This window comes from Gopherus flavomarginatus, chromosome 1, assembly GCF_025201925.1.
Source record: "Gopherus flavomarginatus isolate rGopFla2 chromosome 1, rGopFla2.mat.asm, whole genome shotgun sequence".
Classification (NCBI taxonomy): Eukaryota; Metazoa; Chordata; order Testudines; family Testudinidae; genus Gopherus; species Gopherus flavomarginatus.
The window spans coordinates 184,884,371-184,905,170 of NC_066617.1; the positions used below are offsets into that span (position 1 = coordinate 184,884,371).

Here is a 20,800-nt window from a genome sequence, read left to right on the forward strand (position 1 = left end):
GAGGGGGTACTGAGGACTCCAGCTATCCCACAGTCCCCAGCAGTCTCGGAAAACTATTTGCATTCTTGGCTGAGCTCCCGATGCCTGTAGGTTCAAACACATTGTCTGGCGTGGTTCAGGGAATAGATCGTCAATTTACTCTCCCCACCCCCCAAATGAAAGAAAAGGGAAAGAAATCATTTCTTGACTTCTTTCAATGTCACCCTATGTCTACTGAATGCTGGTGCTGCAGCAATGAAGAGCAGTATCCACTCCTCTCCCCTGCCTGGTGGCAGACGGTGCAGTAGGGCTGGTAGCCGTCCTTGTTATCATCCCGTGAGTGCTCCTGGCTGGCTTCAGGTGAGGCTGGCCGGGGGCGCCTGGGTGAAAATAGGAATGATTCTCGGTCGTTCCCAGTAGATGGTACAGAACGGCTGGTAACCGTTCTCATCATAGCAACTGGGGGCTGAGCTCCATCAGCCCCCTCCCTTTCCTGTGTAAAGAAAAGATTCTGTCCTGCCTGGACTATCACAGCAGCGGTATGCTGGGCTCCTCTCCCCCACACCGCTTAATGTCCTGCCTGCACTGTCATAGCACCAGGAGGCTGCCTCCCCCTCATTTTATCTCATTAACAGGTCACTGTTTCTTATTCCTGCATTCTTTATAACTTCATGACACAAATGGGGGGGACACTGCCACGGTAGCCCAGGAAGGTTGGGGGAGGAGGGAAGCAACGGGTGGGGTTGTTGCAGGGGCATCCCCCGTGAATGGCATGTAGCTCATCATTTCTGCGGGATCTGACATGAAGCAGCTGTGCTCTCTGATACACTGCTTCTCTAGTACACTTGCCCTATAATCTAGGCAGGACTGACTCTATTTTTAGAAACCATAAAGGAGGGATTGACTTGGGGAGTCATTCCCAGTTTTGCCTTTGCGCCCCCGGCCGATCTGAGCCAGGGGCACCCATGATAGCAGCGAACAGTACAGAAGGACACATAACCGTCATCTCATTGCCAATTTACACCGGCAGCAGACGGTGCAGAACGACTGGTAACAGTCTCTGCTATCATGCAAAAGGAAATGAATGCTGCTGTGCAGCACTGGAGTATCGCCTCTGTCCGCTGCATCCAGTACACATACGGTGACTGTGTTTAAAAAAAAAAAAAAAATATGCTGGACGGGCTCCATGGTTGCCATGCTATGGCGTCTGCCAGGGCAATCCAGGGAAAAAGGGCGCGAAGTGTTTGTCTGCCGTTGCTTTCCCGGAGGAAGGAGTGAATGACTGACGACATTTACCCAGAACCACCCGCGACAATGATTTTTGCCCATCAGCCACTGGGCTCTCAACCCAGAATTCTAAGAGGTGGGGCAGCCTGCGGGAACTATGGGATAGCTACAGAATAGCTACCCACAGTGCAATGCTCCAGAAATCGACGCTAGCCTCGGACCATGGACGCACACCTCCGAATTAATGTGCTTAGTGTGGCCGCGTGCACTTGACTTTATACAATCTGTTTTATAAAACCGGTTTATGTAAAATTGGAATAATCCTGTAGTGTAGACGTACCCTCATAGGAGAAGACACTATTGAACAATTTAATAGAGCAAGAGGCACATCATAGGGAGTGAGAGGGGTTTCCTAATGGAGAGGCTAGCTGACTAACCAGGTGGCTGAATAAGTTCAAGGTCTCTCTGCTGCCAAGGCCCCAGAATCAGTTGATGATCAACAAGCGCTGCCGCCCCACAGTCCTCCTCCTCCTCCTCCTCCTGTCTGCTGCCCAAGGTGTTCCTTAGCCAGAAGATCCTGTTTTAAGGATTTCCTCTGCAAGAGACTGAGAAGAGAACATGGAGCCTGCAAGACTATTGGGATCTCACCCTCCACTAGCACTTGAAACCCTATGCGGGGACCCCCTTGAGTGACCGGGTGGGGAACAATGAATCCGCAGGAGTCTCAAAACCTGCCAAATTGCCTCCCAAACACCTCACAAGAGACATTCCCAGTTTCCCCTTGGTCATTTCTCCTCTCCCCCATCTCCTCCCATTTGTTCCACCCCCGCTCCCTGCACTTCTCAGGAGGAGGGCAAGTAGATAGGTGGTGCAGAGCCATTAATGTTTGGGTTATGTTCTGTCTCTTAACTTTGTAAAGCTTTGTTGATGAGATTTCTTTTTAAAATACTTAAGTTACACATTCCGTCTCATACTTTTACATGTTATAATTTCGTTGATTTGTCTGTGGCCTTTTCTTGCTATGGTAGGGTTTAGTGCTTTATAACAGGGGCTAAGTGCAGTTAGTAGTGCTGGTAATAAACAGTTACAAAAAACAGACAGGCTGGATACCACCACCGTCTGCTCCCAAGCACATGTTGATCAGGTCGTTAAGAGAGATTGCGTGCTTCCAATAAGAATTTTGTAAAAATGTGTGAACAGAGAAGACCAAGAATGTTGCACAGTGACCACATTACAACTCAGCTGCCACAGCGCAAACCGAACCCAAGGTGATAACCCAGTGGAGATATTCTGTTTGTTTGGAATGTCATAGGGACTAATAGCTAATGACTGTCAGCTGAAGGAACAAAACCCTCACACAGCTATGTGGACTCACAAGTATGTACAAATGTTGCCTCCTGCATTTCTGGCAGCTGTACAGGATGTGAATGTGTCCTTCAGTATAGGCAGAAGGCATCCTCTTCCTTCCTGTTGTTCCAAGGTGTGGGGCACCCTTGGTTTCCCTTACCTCCTGGCAACTAGGACCAATGTGTATGTAGGTGGGATCTGGCTTCTGGTACAGAGTTGGTAAACTGAAATTGTCCACTGAGGGCGGAAGCACTTGCATTTACTCTCACAAATTGAATGCTCAGCAGGTGATTGTGTGAATGGTGTTGGCCATCCAAATGGGTGCATAACGAGACCAACAAACTTTCATTCTTCCAAATGTGAACTCCATAGCCATTCTGCAGTTACTAAGCTTGCAACTGAATTCCCTTTTTCCAGAGTCCTTGATATTAGAGTCCGGTTTCATGACTCAAGTCAGGATTGGGTATGTGGGGTCCATGAGAATAACAGTAGGCATGGATACACCACACAGAACAATATCATTTCTAAGGAATAAGTCTTTTCTCCCTTTCTTGCCTCTCCCTTCTAGTCCAATCCTGATCTCCCGTGTCATGGCATCACGAACCTTTCCAATGTTTCCCACATTTATATTCATGAATCTGTGTCTGTGGTCCACTAAGCCATGCAGAATGACTGACTGATAGTAACCTTTTCAGTTCACACACTCGCCCCTTGTGTTGGGGGAAGCAGGGCGGGTGCAAGGATGTTTTGCGCCCTAGATGAAACGTCCATCTTGTGCCTCCCCCGCCGAGCCTTGTGGCAGCTCTCCGCGCCCCCCCGCGGCAGCTCCCCACCCACCCTGGCCTGAGGCGCCCCTCCCTTAAGCAGCTCCCCCCCTCCGCAGGCAGCTCCCCCGCCCTGGGGAGCTGTGCGGCAGCTCCCTGCCCTAGCTCAGCTCTGCTCCGCCTCCTCCCTGAGCACATGGTCTCCGCTCCACTTCTCCCACCTCCCAGGCTTGCGGCGCCAATCAGCTGTTTGGTGCTGCAAGCCTGAGGGGGGGGAGAAGCAGAGCGAGGCGGCGTGCTCAGGGGAGTAAGCGAAGCAGAGGTGATCTGGGGTGGGGAGTCCCCTGCATGCCGCCTCCTCCCCTTAATTGCTGCAGGCGGCCCTCCCCGCACCCTCCTGCCCCAGCTCCTTGCGCCTAAATGCCGACGACGACCGAGGCAGCCGAAGTACCCGAAATGCCACCTCCCCAAATGCTAGCACCCTAGGCAACCGCCTAGGTTGCCTAATGGGTTGCACTGGCCCTGAGGGGAAGTATAGGGATATGGGTGCCAGTTTGGAGACCCCATTCTCTGAAATGCAGCTATTATTTATGGAACTTTTCGTATGGTAATCATTTATGAATAAATGAATGTTTAATTGCCTCACAAACCTGCACAATCACAACCCTAACATTGGACTTTCCCACCCCAAAGTAGTTTGCAATAGACCTGTAGTAGTCTGTAGCCAGCTTCCACTGAGTAATAGCGTTCCATTTCTGAACTGCTATGGCTTCCCTGAATCGCGTGTTCTGGCACTGGAGGTTTGGTGCAAGCTCCTCACACGGTTCCATGATGACGTGTTTCCTCATTCAGAAGTTCTGAAGCCATTTTTGTTGTTTGTTTCAGGCTTCACAATTGTGTGATTCCACCATACTGTGCTGCTTCTCCTGCACCAAAAGCGATGGTTGAGTCAAGCACTTTCTGTGGCAATACCGGCATTCACTATATCTGTACCATGAAAGCGGAATTCATTGTCATGGACCTTCAAGGTCATGCTTCTTGTGTCTGAATGTTGTGTCCAAATTCCCTCTGGCTAATTGGCTGCTCCACTGTGTAATTCTTTGACTCGCAAGAAGGCGCAGGAGTAGAGTGAGATCTTTTCATCACTTTGTGTCTTCTATCCATTTTCCCAAGGAATAAGAATAAAGGATGATGTGAACAGGAACTATTGTTGGTAAAAGCGTGAAGGCAGGGAAAAGTACCAGCAACACGCACAGTGGTTCTCCAAGTGTCTCCCTGTGATGCCCAGAACTCTGGGCTACTGCCCCTGAAATGGTAGTGCTAACAGTGCATAATAGCAGCAGTGTGGATGTAGGTAAATGCATGTACACCGTGTTGCACCCTTATCCAAAATAGCCTATATGGACTCTTGGGAAGCATGCGTGAGCATGTATATGATCCAGTAGTTCACTGTGCATGCCTGTGTTGACATCACCACAGGTAAGTTGTCTTTGTTTGTTTTGTTTGTTTGTTTTTAAAGAGGACAAGAGTAGAAGAAAATGATCATTTTAAACATACACCGAAGTGTGTTGCAAGTACTGAGTTATATGAGCTTTTGAAAAGTTACTGTTAATGTCAATTTTTTTTTGGTGTAGGAGGAGTAGTAATTTAAGAATTGAAATATGATAAAGGAAGAAAAATGCTCATGCATAATGAAATAGTATGGCAGCTTAAAAATTGTAGTGTTTTGTTCTGAAAACTCTAATTTACTTTAAAGTATTTCATGTATCACTTTTTATCAAATGAAGCTGAGATTTAGAACTAATATCTTAGAATAGCTATATCTAGATTTTAATGAAACGCAGCAGTAAGGAGTCCAAAGTGAATTTCCCTGTAGTCTTTTAAATGAAAAAGTGTCTCATTTGTCTTGTATTTCTTATTCATCATCAGACATAGTAAAGTATTCATTCCCAAAAGAGAGAATGCAGTCAGGAATGGAAGAGTGTCATTCAATGCAGATGAGTTTGAGTAATATTCTTATTAGAAATTGAGTTGCAGAATTCCTAAGATCTAGAATTAAGTTGCTCTAGATATATTTAATTAAAAATTGATAGCTTTAACCTTTCTTTAAGTTTTTCAAACAGGTTAAAATCTCAAATTAAATTTGAGTGCTGTATTTTACTTGAATTCAAGAGTTGCTTTTAATATGAATTCTTCATAAAAATCTATATTCCATAAAAAGACCTTTAACTGAACCACTAGAAAGAGATTTTATACAAAAAAAGTTTTCAAAGAAATATGGAATTTAAGTAATTTTCACTTTTGAAATTGAAAAACACATTGCAGGTTAATGTGAACTGTCTTTCAGTTTGTCTTGCAGAATATTAAACTGAAATATTATCCAGGAATGGATTCTTCTGTAACAATGTTTGATTTAAGGACCTTATAGTCTCCTGTTCTTCATGAGGCATAGGTACTGTAACAAAGTAGGATCTTCTTCCTGATCTGTGGCTTTCTGGACATCTGTCCTATTTCTGCTGTCTTCGGTTATTTACTCTTTCTCCTCTCTCCAGCCCCTAGACATCCAGCCAGTGATTTTCTCAGCTATATATCAATTCTACCTTAGTTGGATCCGCATTTATTAACAATAATTCAAATAAGATAGCAAAAATACCCACCTACTTATACAAAGATAACTTTCAGATACAGTATGCAACTCTCTGTACAACACTACTGCGAAATGAATTCTTCAGTCCCTTGTCAGGACAAAGGTGTCACTTTCCCATGGAATCCTCAAGACTAACTTCTCTTTTCTTCAGTGGCCTTAGTTAGTTATCTATCTTCCTTTGGAATGTGGTGCTGTGGGTTTTGTTTTAACCCAAGCCCACTTTTCTTTTGCTTGAAATAACTCTCTAGCTGGATTAAAGATGTGTTTTAGTGGTTATCCTTCATGCTAAAACAAGTAAGTTTGTGATTCATCATTCTATCATATAGAGCTGTGTATCTTCAAAGTAGTATAGAGTGTCTTAATTAATCCTTTTAGCCCACTGGGGGATAGGTAGGTGAATATTCATTTTTTTTTTCATAGAGGTGGAAAGGGGAGGTTGCAAATTGTCCAAGTTTGCATAGAAAATTGTGAAACGGTTTTTAAATCTTGCGTCTTTTAGCTCACAGCCCAAGATCTAATGCCATACCCCATAATTGTGCTCTGGTAAAACAGTCAACTGGTCTGTGTTCCCATTGGTAAAATGTGCTTATGCAATTACATAGCTTTAAAGTATTGGACAAAGATGGATATGCTTGAATAGCCATATTTTCCTGATGGCATAATTAAACCCGCAGATAGAAAAGCTATATTTCCAAAGAAGCACTCTGCGTAGTCGATGACTAAAATATTGGTGTTTTACAAAGGGCTGGGTTCTGTTATAGAACCTAATCTGGAAAATGGGGGTAGTGGTCCTTGCTCAGTTCCTGGAAGGGTGATGTGAGAATTCATGAAACCTACTTGGAAGGGCAGAGAACTGAGGCCAGTAAGTGAAAGAGGTATGAACAGAGCAGAGGACTTCCTGGCTCGCAGCCCTGTTTAAATTCTCCTAAGCCAAGGGAACAACTTGACAGCAGCATGAAAAGATCCCTTAAAATTATTTCTGTGTTTCTCTCAACCATTTAAAAAGGGTTCTTGACTTGTTGGCAGTAATTAATGGGTGATGTGCAGTTTAGCGCACACACATAAGTGGTATGTAGTTGTGTGCTTTAAGAACTTAATGAAGCGGGAGGGGGAACCTACTGCACATACTCAGTAATTTTTCAGATGTGGATAGCAATCAAAACAAAATCCGTTTTTCCAGGAATATGGCTAGCTACATTCTGTAGTAAGGGGTATTTCCTTGCCAAATCTTTCAGCCACTGCTATTTTGGCTGTAGAGATATTGTTTAGGTAAAGACACTTGAATAATTTTTTGTTATAAGAAAAGTATGTAGTTTCTGCTTTCCCCCTGTTCAAAAAATGACTGAGTGCTTTTTGATCCAAATATTTAAAAAGAAAAATCATGTTGGAAAATATACACACACCCTGGAGAATTTCCACCTAAAGCTTGAGCTATGAGATTCTGAATGAAAAGACTGACTTTAACTAACACACACTATGCTAAGTATATGCATGATTTAATTGTTTCATACAGCTCTACACAGTTAGACACAGTAGGTTTACCTCTCCCCCCTGCGCCCTCTGCTATATTGAAATTCTCTGGGTATAATATTTGGTGCCCTTTCTAGTTTTTGTTTTTTTTTTTTTTAACAATAAAGAACTTTTCTGGTATCATGTTATGTCATTTTGGCCCAAGACATGATTCTGATGACACTGCTACGAGTCCTTTTTGTTCTCTATGATAACTTATTATTGTTTCCTGCTGAAAATGCTAAAATCAAGCAGTAGTAATATATGAAATATTTTCTCATTAAATAAACTTAATAAAACACACCACCCTTAATATAAGCCTGAATTTTTCCTTTTATTCCCTCAACATTTTGAGTTCTAGATATTAGACCTCGTGGTATTTCCCTAATGATGTTCCATTGTTCGTCTGAAAATACACTTAAAATATTAAATGTACATCCAAAAACAATAAGATTTGTCAATTCGTGGTTTTAGCAGCAGAGTAAAATAAATGTATGAGGCAATTAGCTGAAATTCTGATACTAGAGGCAGTATTAACATTATAGACTCCTTTAAAAGCTATGTGATAACACTGAATATTTTATTTGCATATTTTATTGCTAAGCAACTAAGTGACTACTGGCAGTATATCACTATTTTAGAATTCACTATTTCAGAATAAAAGCCCAATTCATTACAATGTAGTGAACATAGGAACGGCCGTACCGGGTCAGACCAAAGGTCCATCTAGCCCAGTATCTGTCTACTGACAGTGGCCAATGCCAGGTGCCCCAGAGGGAGTGAAGCTAACAGGCAATGATCAAGTGATCTCTCTCCTGCCATCCATCTCCATCCTCTGAACAGAGGCTAGGGACACCATTCTTTACACTTCCTGGCTAATAGCCATTTATGGACTTAACCACCATGAATTTATCCAGTTTCCTTTTAAACATTATTATAGTCCCAGCCTTCACAACCTCCTCTGGTAAGGAGTTCTGCCAGTTGACCGTACACTGCGTGAAGAAGAACTTCCTTTTATTTGTTTTTTATACCTGCTACCTATTAATTTCATTTGGTGACCCCTAGTTCTTGTATTATGGGAATAAGTAAATAACTTTTCCTTATCCACTTTCTCCACACCACTCATGATTTTATATACCTCTATCATATCCCCCCTTAGTCTCTTCTTTTCCAAGCTGAAGAGGCCTAGCCTCTTTAATATTTCCTCGTATAGGACCCTCTCCAAACCCCTAATCATTTTAGTTGACCTTTTCTGAACCTTTTCTAGTGCTAGAATATCTTTTTTTTTGAGGTGAGATCACCACGTCTGTACACAGTATTTGAGATGTGAGCGTACTATGGATTTATATAAGGGCAATAATATATTCTCAGTCTTATTCTCTATCCCCTTTTTAAAGATTCCTAATATCCTGTTTGCTTTTTTGACCACCTGCGCACTGCGCATGGACGTCTTCAGAGAACTATCTACGATGACGCCAAGATCTTTTTCCTGACTTGTTTTAGCTAAATTAGCCCCCATTATATTGTATGTATAGTTGGGGTTATTTTTTCCAGTGTGCATTACTTTACGTTTACCCACATTAAATTTCATTTGCCATTTTGTTGCCGAATCACTTAGTTTTGTGAGATCTTTTTGAAATTCTTCACAATCTGCTTTGGTCTTCACTATCTTTGAGTAGTTTAGTATCATCTGCAAACTTGCCACCTCACTGTTTACCCCTTTCTCCAGATCATTTATGAATAAATTGAATAGGATTGGTCCAAGGACTGACCCTTGGGGAACACCGCTAGTTACCCCTCTCCATTCTGAGAATTTACCATTAATTCCTACCCTTTGTTCCCTGTCTTTTAACCAGTTCTCAATCCATGAAAGGACCTTCCCTTTTATCCCATGACAGCTTAATTTACGTAAGAGCCTTTGGTGCGGGACCTTATCAAAGGCTTTCTGGAAATCTAAGTACACTATATCCACTGAATCTCCCTTGTCCACATGTTTGTTTGACCCTTTCAAAGAACTCTAATAGATTAGTAAGACACGATTTCCCTTTACAGAAACTATATTGACTATTGCTCAACAGTTTGTTTTTCTGTGTGTCTGACAATTTTATTCTTTACTATTGTTTCGACTAATTTGCCCGGTTCTGACGTTAGACTTAAATATTGGCGTTACATTAGCTAACTTCCAGTCATTGGGTACCGAAGCCGATTTAAAGGACAGGTTACAAACCTTGGTTAATAGTTCCGCAACTTCATATTTGAGTTCTTTCAGAACTCTTGGGTGAATGCCATCTGGTCCCGGTGACTTGTTAATGTTGAGTTTTATCAATTAATTCCACTCCTCTTGTGACACTTCAGTCTGTGACAGTTCCTCAGATTTGTCACCTAGAAAAACCGGCTCAGGTTTGGGAATCTTCCTAACATCCTCAGCCATGAAGACTGAAGCAAAGAATCCATTTAGTTTCTCCGCAATGACTTTATTGTCTTTAAGCACTCCTTTTGTATTTCGATTGTCAAGGGGCCCCACTGGTTGTTTAGAAGGCTTCCTGCGTCTGATGTACTTAAAAAAACATTTTGTTATTACCTTTGGCGGTTTTGGCTAGCCGTTCTTCAAACTCCTCTTTGGCTTTTCTTATTACACTCTTGCACTTAAACTGGCAGTGTTTGTGTTCCTTTCTATTTAATGTAGCTTTTGAGCATAATCTATAGAATTGAAAATTGGGGAAGTAGAATACTTTGAATTTACCTCTAATTTAGTTTGCTTGATGCTGGCTGTATATTATCTGTCTCTCTATATCTCTATATAGATTAATTTTGTTGTTAAGCTCTAAATGTGATAGTTTAAAACACTAGAAGTACGTATGTTAATCCAATGGTCAAACAGCTTGCTTTTCCACTGTAATAGTCCATGTTGCATTCCAACTTAATGCTAATACCTTATTTAATCATCCATATCTTTAGCAAATTGACACTTGGCTAAGATTTCCAGCTTCTTATGATTTCTATTTTGTTGTTTTCTACCTGAAGATAACATTTCATTTTTAATACAATCAAAATCATTTCCATAATACCAGAGTTCGTGAAAGGAGTGAAGAGGAAGGAGGATTTTCCCTAATTTATTTTGAAAACTTGAACAGCTGAAGCTAAAAATTTTAAAACCTGGCTTCAGTTAGGAATCTAACTGAGAACTAAGGTATGAGCCCATTGGATTCAAGGTCCCTCCTCTCAGATGATCTGTGGTTTGGCTAGCTCCCTCCTGAAACCCAGTTTGGAAAAGCTGATTTCTTGAAGGATTGGTCACATTCTTTAGGATACCCAGAATATTGCTAGGGGAAAGTTATTCAAGGATAATGACCTTTAATTGCCCTGCACTGTTTGCCTTTTGTCAATAGCTTTTGGAATTTCATTCAAGATGAAGGCAAAAAGACAACAGGGAAGACACAGGTGAGCCTCACAAAACAAAATGGAATTTGTAGTTTGATACAGATGTTTACTAAATCATCCCAACATACTACCATCCCACTGTCATAATTCCTAAAGTAATTGCACCTCTCACCCCTTCATAGCATCTATAGGGTACTCCACTGCATCTCAGGCCTCTAGCAATCACCTTTTTCAGGACATGGAACCTGCAATCTCTGTGCACAGCTGGGATTTAGGTTGCATTTCACTGTGATCACTGTAGCAAGTCTGAGTTCAGTTCAGCACTTGTCATCCTGCTTTCCCACAGGGGCTATAACAGGATTAACCAATGACCAACCAGCCTTCATAAAGACAAGTATTTATTTAGAACAAATGCATTACACAGAGAACCGATCTGCAAGCAATGAACAGCTTTACATGCAGGTCTTAGCTTATCAGGCAGCCATCCATCTTCCTCCTGTGGACCCTGGTAGCGACAAAGTAGTTCAGATCTCTTACACACCATCTGTGTACATTAGCGCTCACTGGCAGGGAGGGATAGCTCAGTGGTTTGAGCATTGCCTGCTAAACCCAGAGTTGTGAGCTCAATCCTTGAGGGGGCCATTTAGGGACCTAGGGCAAAAATCTGTCTGGGGATTGGTCCTGCTTTGAGCAGGGGGTTGGACTAAATGACATCCTGAGGTTCCTTCAGACCCTGATATTCTATGATTTGGTGTCTCTTTCTGGGTGTGGTAGAGAGAGAGAATGACTTCTGCCCCACATCAGGGTGGTGATCATTTTATTCAGTTCTTTGTTTACCCGGCTTCTTCAGCCAGGTCAACCTACAATGGGTAGTTTTCCCCAGGAGGATGACACTTCTCCAGATGTGTTACTGGTCTAGGGATTTGCATTCATCACCACCCGTCTGCGATTTATTCCTTCCTGCAGGAATAGAAGATAATCACAAGGCCATACAGATATGATACTTATGAAGTTGATTAAAAGTCTTTAGCTATTCCATATGTCCGTCATATGTCACATCCTCTACCATTTTTGTCTTAACCATAAATATTATCTTTTTACATTGATATTCCAGTTACAAGAATAATCCCATCATATTTATGTTCTTGAGTCTAGACCAGTGTGTATAGTAACACTTTTCTTGTACTTCTGGTTTTTGAGTACGGGAAACATGATTGTATATTTAATACTGTATTTTTCACTTGTTTCGGAGTTCAGTTTCTACCTTATTTTTATAATGGGGAGGGTCCACCAGACTACTTGAATTTAAGTTATCCTTTTTTCTTATCTAGTTTAAAGTATGCTCAACCAGCCCCTGCCAAGTTTGCTCCTAGAATGTTGGTATTCCTTTGCTTTAAGCAGTTACTTAAGTCCACACAGGCTGCCTTCACAGAAAGCTCAAAGCAGCATTGCTATGCAACTGACAAATCCATGTATTGATTTCCAGTGCATCATTGTCTTCATTCAAGGTTGGCACCAGACTGATTTTCCAAAATGAGTGAGAGACTCTGAAAATGCTCATACAGTGGTGATGCAGGTGAATGCCGCACATTGCCATATTTCCATAGTAAAGTAGTTTTCTTTTTTAAATGGCTATGCCACATTACAATAGAGGGAAATAAGGGTGTCTGCATAGGTGTCTCAGAACCATCTAGCATAATAAAAGAAAGTATGATTGTGGACAGCTGGACCTGTTCATTATCCGGTGTGCCTACCCTTAAGGAACACATGCCATAGCCACAAGCCATTTTTTCTATTTAGAAACTGTTCCAATAAATTTATAAGAGTACAGGTCTTATGATAAGACAGCCATGGAATTACTTTGGTTTAAGTATAAACTATTGACTATCAGAATATGCTTACTATTGCTCCAGTTGTCTTTTAAAGAAAAAAAATAAGTTTATTTAAAGAGAGCTCTTCTCCCTCCCATATTGATGGTTAAAAAATAATATTGAAACAATGGGTTACTGCAACTCATTCCATCACCTGTATTTGCAATGGATGTTTCTTTTGAGGATTAGATTCTTTATCTAATTTTCATACTTGGTATTCTTGTGTGTTGCATAACTCTGAATGCAGTGGAACCCAAAGCTATCATAAGTTTGGGAAATAATTTATGCAATATGTGAACTCAACTTGTACTCAGGCAAACATAGTAAGAATCTATATTCCGCTCCCGCCATGTTAAAAATAACCATGTAATAATGAAAGTGGAGCATTTTAGGTTTAAACTTAGTGGTTAGGATCTTTCTTAAGCTCTGTAGACAGCTGCCAAATGATCAAAATGAGAACGTGGGGCATTGCACTCAGAGCAAGTACAGCAGTGTTACATGCTTGTACAATCCCCTTTAACCTCTATCCACACCCTCCAATGGAAATGTTTCTTTGAGGGGGATACTGAAAACGGGTGCTATCTTCTAAAAGGCATTCGACTATATGATTAAATTGTTAGGAGTAATCACCAGGATAAGCCAATCTGTAGTGCCTTCTAACTCCGAGATACAAAGAACCTTAAACTGTAGGATCTAGTAAAGTGTATTTGACAAGGCCTTGATCTGCGGAGGGAATCTGGTTTTGTTAGATTTGCTGGACATAAGTAGCTGTTGCATTCCTCCACGAGACAATAAGAGCCAGATATGTTGCCATCATCTGACTCTTCCTTTGGCCAGACAACCCTGAATGTTAAGTTTGTCTGCAATTTAGTCACTTTCCCTTTGTACTCTAAACAGTTCATGAATGCAGCTATCAATAGCACATCCGTTCAGAGTGGTGGGTGTGGTGAGCAGAGACTTTATTTAAGCTACCTTTCTGAAAATCTGAGATGTATAACCTTTGAGGTGAGGTTAGGCTAGACAGGGGGTTTACTTAAGATTTTTTCTCAATTTTCTCAGTTTTGTCCTGATTGTAATAAATTCCTCTTTAGAAAAATCAGTATGCAGTTGTTAAATGTTTACTTTATAAACCCCATCTTTATGGGGATATATGCTAGCCACCATAAAAGTCAATATTTACTCTCTGCTCTGTTCCAAAAAAAGAAGGGCAGTATCTTGGATGTAGATGTTGACTTCTTAAAGGCACCCTCGGAAAAGTGAAAACAGAAATTTGGACTTTTAAGGCGGATGTATGTTATGGCTTCTTGCTATTTTGTTGGCTTGTCCTTGAACTTGGCACTGAACAGCCTGGAAATATCTTCACTCACTCATTTGAAGAACATTCACAACCTGCCTATCAAGATGTTGCTTCCACTCTGGCATTGAAGCCAGCCTTCATTGCCCACTTGTTTAAATTTTCATACAAGCACTTTTGAGCTATCTTCCATATTGTTTCTCATTCATGGTAGCAGCTCCCTGTAAACCTTGGCCAAGCTACCTCATTATTGTCCTTCAAATCGCTCCTTAAAACTCAGCTACTAAAAACTTGACAATGGCTAGGCAGCCGGTGTGCTGAGAGCACTGCCTGTCGTGCCAATCAACGTTATTCTACTGTTTCTGTGTGTTCCATCGGTCTCAGAAAAAACTTGTTAGGGCAGGGATTGTTTTCTGTATGTGTACTGTACCTAATATAATGGGGGTACCAGTCCATGACTGGGTCTCTTAAGTACTAGTGTAATACAAATAACAATAAAATGTGAACTTCATTGACTCTTCCTAAAGTGGTCAATAAGGCTTGAGCAGTTGATATTATATTTTTTCCCCCTTTCTCGCTCCTTAGCAACAGTGAGCGATCTGAGCATAAGAGGCAGCATCAGTCCCTATAAGGAGTTTATCTAACAATATAAACTTTTCCCTATTTGTTTTCCTGGCGACATCCAAGAAAGTGAATTAACTGTTTTCCTTTGGAAAGACCTTGCATAATAGAGGGGACTTGAAGGAGCAGAGGTGAGGGGCCAGTGACTTATGAGGTAGGAGAAAATCCTTCATTTGAATTGTGAAGTTTTAGGACACTGCGTTTCTTGAATGGTATCTGAATATCTGTATTTTTTCTAATCATAATATTTTGGGCAATATTTTCTGGTTAGAATATTTTGGAGCACTTGCCTGCACGTGAACAGATTTATACATAACAATGTATAGTGAATGTTTGTTTGCAAACAGTTCCTTGAAATGGCAATAATTACTACTAAGTTGTAGATGAAAATGATCTTAAAGCTGTGTGTGTGTGTGTGTGTGTGTGTGTGTGTGTGTGTGTGTGTGTGTGTGTGTGTGTGTATGTATGTATATCAATATAAAAGCAGCTCTTTGGTTTAACTTGTGAGTTTATACATTACCTAGCACAGTGGAGTCCTTACACTGATTTGAAGCTTCTGGGTGCTACCACAATTATTAGTAACTGGGTGAAAACTGAGATCTTTAGATGGAAGGTGTTTATATAAAATGCAGTATTAAGATTGCTCTGCCTTACTGCGTGGACATAGGAATTCAGGAGTTGCATTCCTGCTTTCTGCTCAATCCACCAAACCAACTTCCCTTTGTGGGTCTTTCCCTCTGGCAGTGGAACTCTAAGAATACTCAGAGATCTCTACTGTGTAAGTATGTGCTACCTTAAATAGTTAAACTTCCAAATATCTCAGGTAGTCCCATGTGCTTACTCTCTTTGGGGTTCACAAAACTAATAGTTTCATGCTTGAGCGTTTTTCTTGGCCAAAAAAGTAGGAAGATCCTGAGTGAGAAATAACTCCATTCTTAAACTGGAAATCGTTGTCTGATTTTCTCCCCCCCCCTCCCCCAATAAGCTTTCCTGGCATATTTTTTGTAAGTGTGTGACATGGCTCAGGGTACAATCTGGGCTGTTTGATTGTTGTGCCCCCATAACCCTCCAATCTTGTGTGCACTATACCATGCTTTGCTATGTGAGCTGCCACTCTATCTACTCACCCCAACCTGTATGCAAGTCATCCCCAGACAAACTATTAGAATGCTATACCACACACTCTTTAATTCCATATAGGGTGACACCCTAGTTCCAGTCTTGCACCCCAGAAATGTGCATCTTGCACTGCTCAAGACCCCCTTTATCAGAGTGAGCTCATTAATTAGTTCATAATTCCATCAAAGGGTATGAATATGAACTAGCTTTTGTAACCTGAGTCCATTCTCCAAACTTCAATAAAAATGCACTGGCTTAGATAAAACATTGTTTATTAACTACAGAGAGAGATTTTAAGTGATTATCGGCATAGAAGATCAGGATTGGTTACAAAAAAATAAAATAAGCTATTTCCTGAGCTTTACCAGGCTAAGCCAATACTGTTTCTGTCAAGGTTCCTTCCCCACTCTGAACTTTAGGGTACAGATGTGGGGACCTGCATGGACACTTCTAAGCTTAATTACCAGCTTTGATCTGGTATCGCTGCCACCACCCCCAAGCACTACTTTTCTTCCTGAGTAGCCTTGAGAGACTTCACCAATTTCCTGGTGAACACAGATCCAAACCCCTTGGATCTTAAAACAAGGAGAAATTAACCATCCCCCCTCCTTTCTCCCACCACCTCCTGGTGGATCCAGATCCAACTCCCTTGGATCTTAAAACAAGGAAAAAAATCAATCTAGTATTAAGAAAAAGAATTTTAATTAAAGAAAAGAAAGGTAAAAGATAACCCTCTGGGAGAGATTAGCATACCAGCTACTCTCACAGACAACAGATTCAAAGGATGTTCCCCTGGGCAAAAATCTTAATACACACAAGAATACCCAAATTTGATGATTCCTTTAATGGTACCAAGACAAGTTACAAAGAAAATAAACATAAACCTATTTATCCCTTTCTAAAACTTACTACTCTGATAAGAGGCTGGTTCCTTGATTTTTTTCACTCCGGCTGAAACTGAAAACTCTAAACAAAGGAAAACTTCCCTCCTTCCTTTTGAAACATCTTGTTCCCCCATTGGTTCCTCTGGTCAGGTGTCAGCTAGGCTAGGTGAACTTCTTAACCCTTTACAGGTAAAAGAGGCATTAACCCTTAACTATCTGTTTGACAGTTTCTATTACCCAAAATTCTACAGTAGTCTATGCTAACGGGAAAGTTTTCCAGTTAGGACCACTTTCCCCAGTTCAATGTTTGTCTCCCAAATGATCTTATTGTCTTCAGTAATAGTGGGGGAGGAGAGGTGATCTGATGATTTCACTGTCCCTTATTTTATACTCTTCAGATGCTGGAACAATCCATGCTCTATCCTGAGACTAGGCAGCCCTCATTACTTATGTGCTTCACACTTTAGTCCTTCATATAAATCTCACATTCTTGCTTGCACCTTCTGTATAAGTGAGGCTTGACATGGAATGCTTGTGTTTAGTTTCTTTGTTATTTCTAGGGAACTAGTCAGTGGGCAGGGGTGGCTCTGTTTTTTGCTGCCCCAAGCATGGCAGTCAGGCAGCCTTCGGTGGCTTACCTGCAGGAAATCAGCTGGCCATGTGGATCTGCTGGTCCTACGCGTTTGGCGTACCCGCCGCCGAATTGCCGCCAAATTTGCAGGACTAGAGGACCTCCCGCAGAAACGCTGCTGAAGGCTGCCTGACTGCCGCCCTGACGCGCTTGCTGCACTAGTGCCTGGAGCCACCCCTGTCTGTAGGCATTTCCCAGGCTCACAACATGTTTCAGTAACAAACGTAGAGCAAAATCTCATAACTTCATGTACAATTATGATACATACATTTCAATAGCACAGTAATGGTCAACAGATTGACTTTTCCTATGATACATCACAAGGCATACTTTGTATAAAATACATCATAACCATATGTAAGTGGTGAATGTGGGGTACAGGGTGTTATTTTGAGGTATAGTGTGTCAGAGTTAAATTTCAGATAGTTGTTTTTGTTTAAACTGGCAAAATTTGGGTTCTGCTATGGTCAAGATCATGTTTTTATAGTATAAGTAATTTTGTCTTGAGCAGTGATTCTCCTTAACAGGGTTGGACTAGATGACCTCCTGAGGTCCCTTCCAATCCTGATATTATATGGACGGATTTAGTTGTGGATTTTAAAGTGCAGAATAGCTAACAACAGTAGAAAAATATGTATGATGGTAAAGTTCCCTTGTCAGAATTAAGTTAAAGCAGGAATATAACTTTAACTATATGCTGAGTTAATATTGGAATCTGGTCTCTCTTAAGAACCGATAATTCTGTTAACTGAAGCTAATCCAGTGTTATGCAGTAGTGTCAAATGTAAAAAAAACAATTTGTTTTTCAGTACCCACTTTCAGTAAGATTGCTTTCAGACAATAAAAGTAAATGTATATTTTAGTACATTTGAATAGGATGAATCTCAGTAATACTCTTTGTCTATTGCAGATGGCTGGAATCCATTTTCTCATCCATATAAGAAAATGGATTATGGGAAATGGGAACTGATCATCCCACCTGGACAAGATGGATTCTCGCCTGTGCCCCATGGATCAAAATTAAAGGTTCTAGAGTTTTTCTCATCAACTTTGAATGTATAATTTAGAGCTTAGATTTTAAGTTAAGGCATTTTAATTTTTTAATAATTTGTATTAGAAAACTCAGACAAGCACATTTAGTGATGTGCTTACCTGTACAAACTGTCCTGAATGAGTATATAATGTTTTGTGTGGTTTTGGATTTTTGAAATCCAATAAGATTGAGGTTTGTTTATGTTAAGAAGATTTATATATGGTTGAGATGATGTCACAAGTTGAAAATAGAATGGAATATACACTCAGAATTTATTAAAAAGAAAAATAAGAATGACTTACAACTCATTAAAAAAAAAAAACCCAACAACTTTCTGGCTTATATTTGTACAATTCCTTTAACTGTTAAGGCTCCACTGGAATCTGAATATCTTACTCATAACTATTTTGCTTCAGGGAGCTATTTGTGGGACTGTAGTAATGAATACTAGATCTGGTCTTTTCACTTTACTTCTATCATCCAGGAAGTGTAAAAGTATGAGGTCTCAGATCACATTTTATTTCAGCCTCATAAATGGCTCCCTGAGGCATAAGACAATGGAAGAAAACATACAACTATATTATTAACCACCAGTACTTGAAATACTTTACAATTATTAGAGCTTCTGGATCACCCTATGAAATTGTACCAAACTTTTTAGTCCTGATGGTTCTATAGCAAAGGGTTCTACATACCTGAGTGATATCACTTTAGAGGAAGAAAAATAGTTTTTTCACAAATTTGGCTATAGATTGATTTTATCCAGAAAAGTATTGGCATATAGAAAATATTTTAGGTAATTATCTTAGATTAAAAAATATTTTACCTATTATTATGTAACAAGTGTACACCAGGCTTTACTTTATCGGTGTCAGGAAAATATTTTTGCAAACTACATTAGACAAGACAAAAGAGAGGACTGGGAGAACAAAAAGGGAAACCAAATGGTCTGTCAAGGAATTAAACAAATTAATCACAATTAATCGCATGATTAATCAATAATAGAATACCATTCATTTAAATATTTTTGGATGTTTTCTATATTTTTAAATACAACATCTTCAATTACAACACCAGATACAAAGTGTACACTGCTCACTTTGTTTATTTTTATTACAAGTATTTGCACTGTAAAAAAACCAAAAGAAATAGAATTTTGCAATTCACGTAATAGAAGTACTGTAGTACAATCTCTTTATCGTGAAAGTTGAATGTACAAATGTAGAATTATGTACCAAAAGAACTGCATTCAAAAATAAAAATGTTAAATTTTAGACCCTGCAAATCCACTCAGTCCTCCTCCTTGTTCAGCCAATTGGTCTGACAACCAAGTTTGTTTGCGTTTGCAGGAGATATAATGGTTCCCACTTCTTGTTTACAGTGTCACCTGAGAGTGAGAACAGGTGTTCTCATGACACTGTTGTAGTCGGAGTCACAAGATATTTATGTACCAGATGTGGTAAAGATTCATATGTCCCTTCATACTTCAACCACCACTCCAGGGAACATGCATCCATTCTGATGACAGGTTCTGCTCAATAATAATCCAAAGCAGAGCAGACCAACACATGTTCATTTTCATTATCTGAGTCAGATGCCACCAGCAGAAAGTTCATTTCTTTTTTCGGTGGTTCGGGTTCTGTAGTTTCTGCATAGGAGTGTTGCTCTTTTATGACTTCTGAAAGCATGCTCCACACCTTGTACCTCTTAGGTTTTAGAAGGCACTTCAGATTCTTAAACCTTGGGTCGAGTGCTATAATTATCTTTAGAAATCTCACATTGGTACTTTATTTGTGTTTTGTCATATCTGCAATGAAAGTATTCTTAAAATGAACAACATGTGCTGAGTCGTTATCCAAGACTGCTATAACATGAAATATATGGTAGAATGTGGATAAAACAGAGCAGGTTCTCCCCCAAGGAGTTGAGTCACACATTTAATTAATGAGCATCATCAGCATGGAAGCATGTCCTCTGGAATGGTAGCCAAAGCATTTGTTTAGTATATTTGGCATGTAAATACCTTAAAATGCTGGCTGCAGAAGTGCCATGCAAATGCCTGTTCACTTTATGGTAACATTGTAAATAAGAAGAGGGCAGTATTATCTCCTGTAAATTTAAACAAACTTGTTTGTCTTAGCGATTGGCTGAACAAGAAATAAGACTGAATGGACTTGTAGGCTCTGACATTTTACATTGGTTTGTTTTTGAGTGTGGTTATTTAACAAAAAAAAGTCAACATTTGTAAGTTGCACTTTCGCGACTAAGATTGCACTACAGTACTTCTGTGAGTTGAATTGAAAAATACTATTTCTTTATCATTTTTACAGTGCAAATATTTGTAATAAAAAACATACACTTTAATTTCAAGTACAACACAGAAAACATCCAAAATATTTAATAAATGTCAATTGGTATTCTATTGCTTAAGAGTGCGATAAAAACATAGCCTATCAATGGTCACCGGATCCCTGTAAGCCATCCAAAGCATTA

The 20,800-nt window shown here is 40.3% G+C and overlaps 2 protein-coding genes across 10 annotated transcripts in view; one reads left to right on the forward strand and one right to left on the reverse strand.

Annotated features, from left to right (window-relative positions):
- The window catches only part of LOC127055132 (uncharacterized), a 1,051,551-nt gene that overhangs the window by 570,637 nt on the left and 460,114 nt on the right, over positions 1–20,800 (reverse strand). The gene's annotated exons all lie outside the window — the stretch shown is intronic.
- Positions 1–20,800, forward strand: part of GBE1 (1,4-alpha-glucan branching enzyme 1) — a 302,275-nt gene that overhangs the window by 100,469 nt on the left and 181,006 nt on the right. For 6 of the 9 annotated variants that reach the window (XM_050958316.1, XM_050958362.1, XM_050958372.1 and 3 more), the window contains one exon: positions 18,185–18,300. The exons of 2 other annotated variants lie outside the window; for them this stretch is intronic. In XM_050958316.1, coding sequence (XP_050814273.1) covers positions 18,185–18,300 — 116 coding nt within the window. Of the gene's footprint in view, positions 1–18,184; positions 18,301–20,800 lie in introns of those variants that run through there. One more of the 9 variants, XM_050958382.1, reaches the window with a different exon arrangement.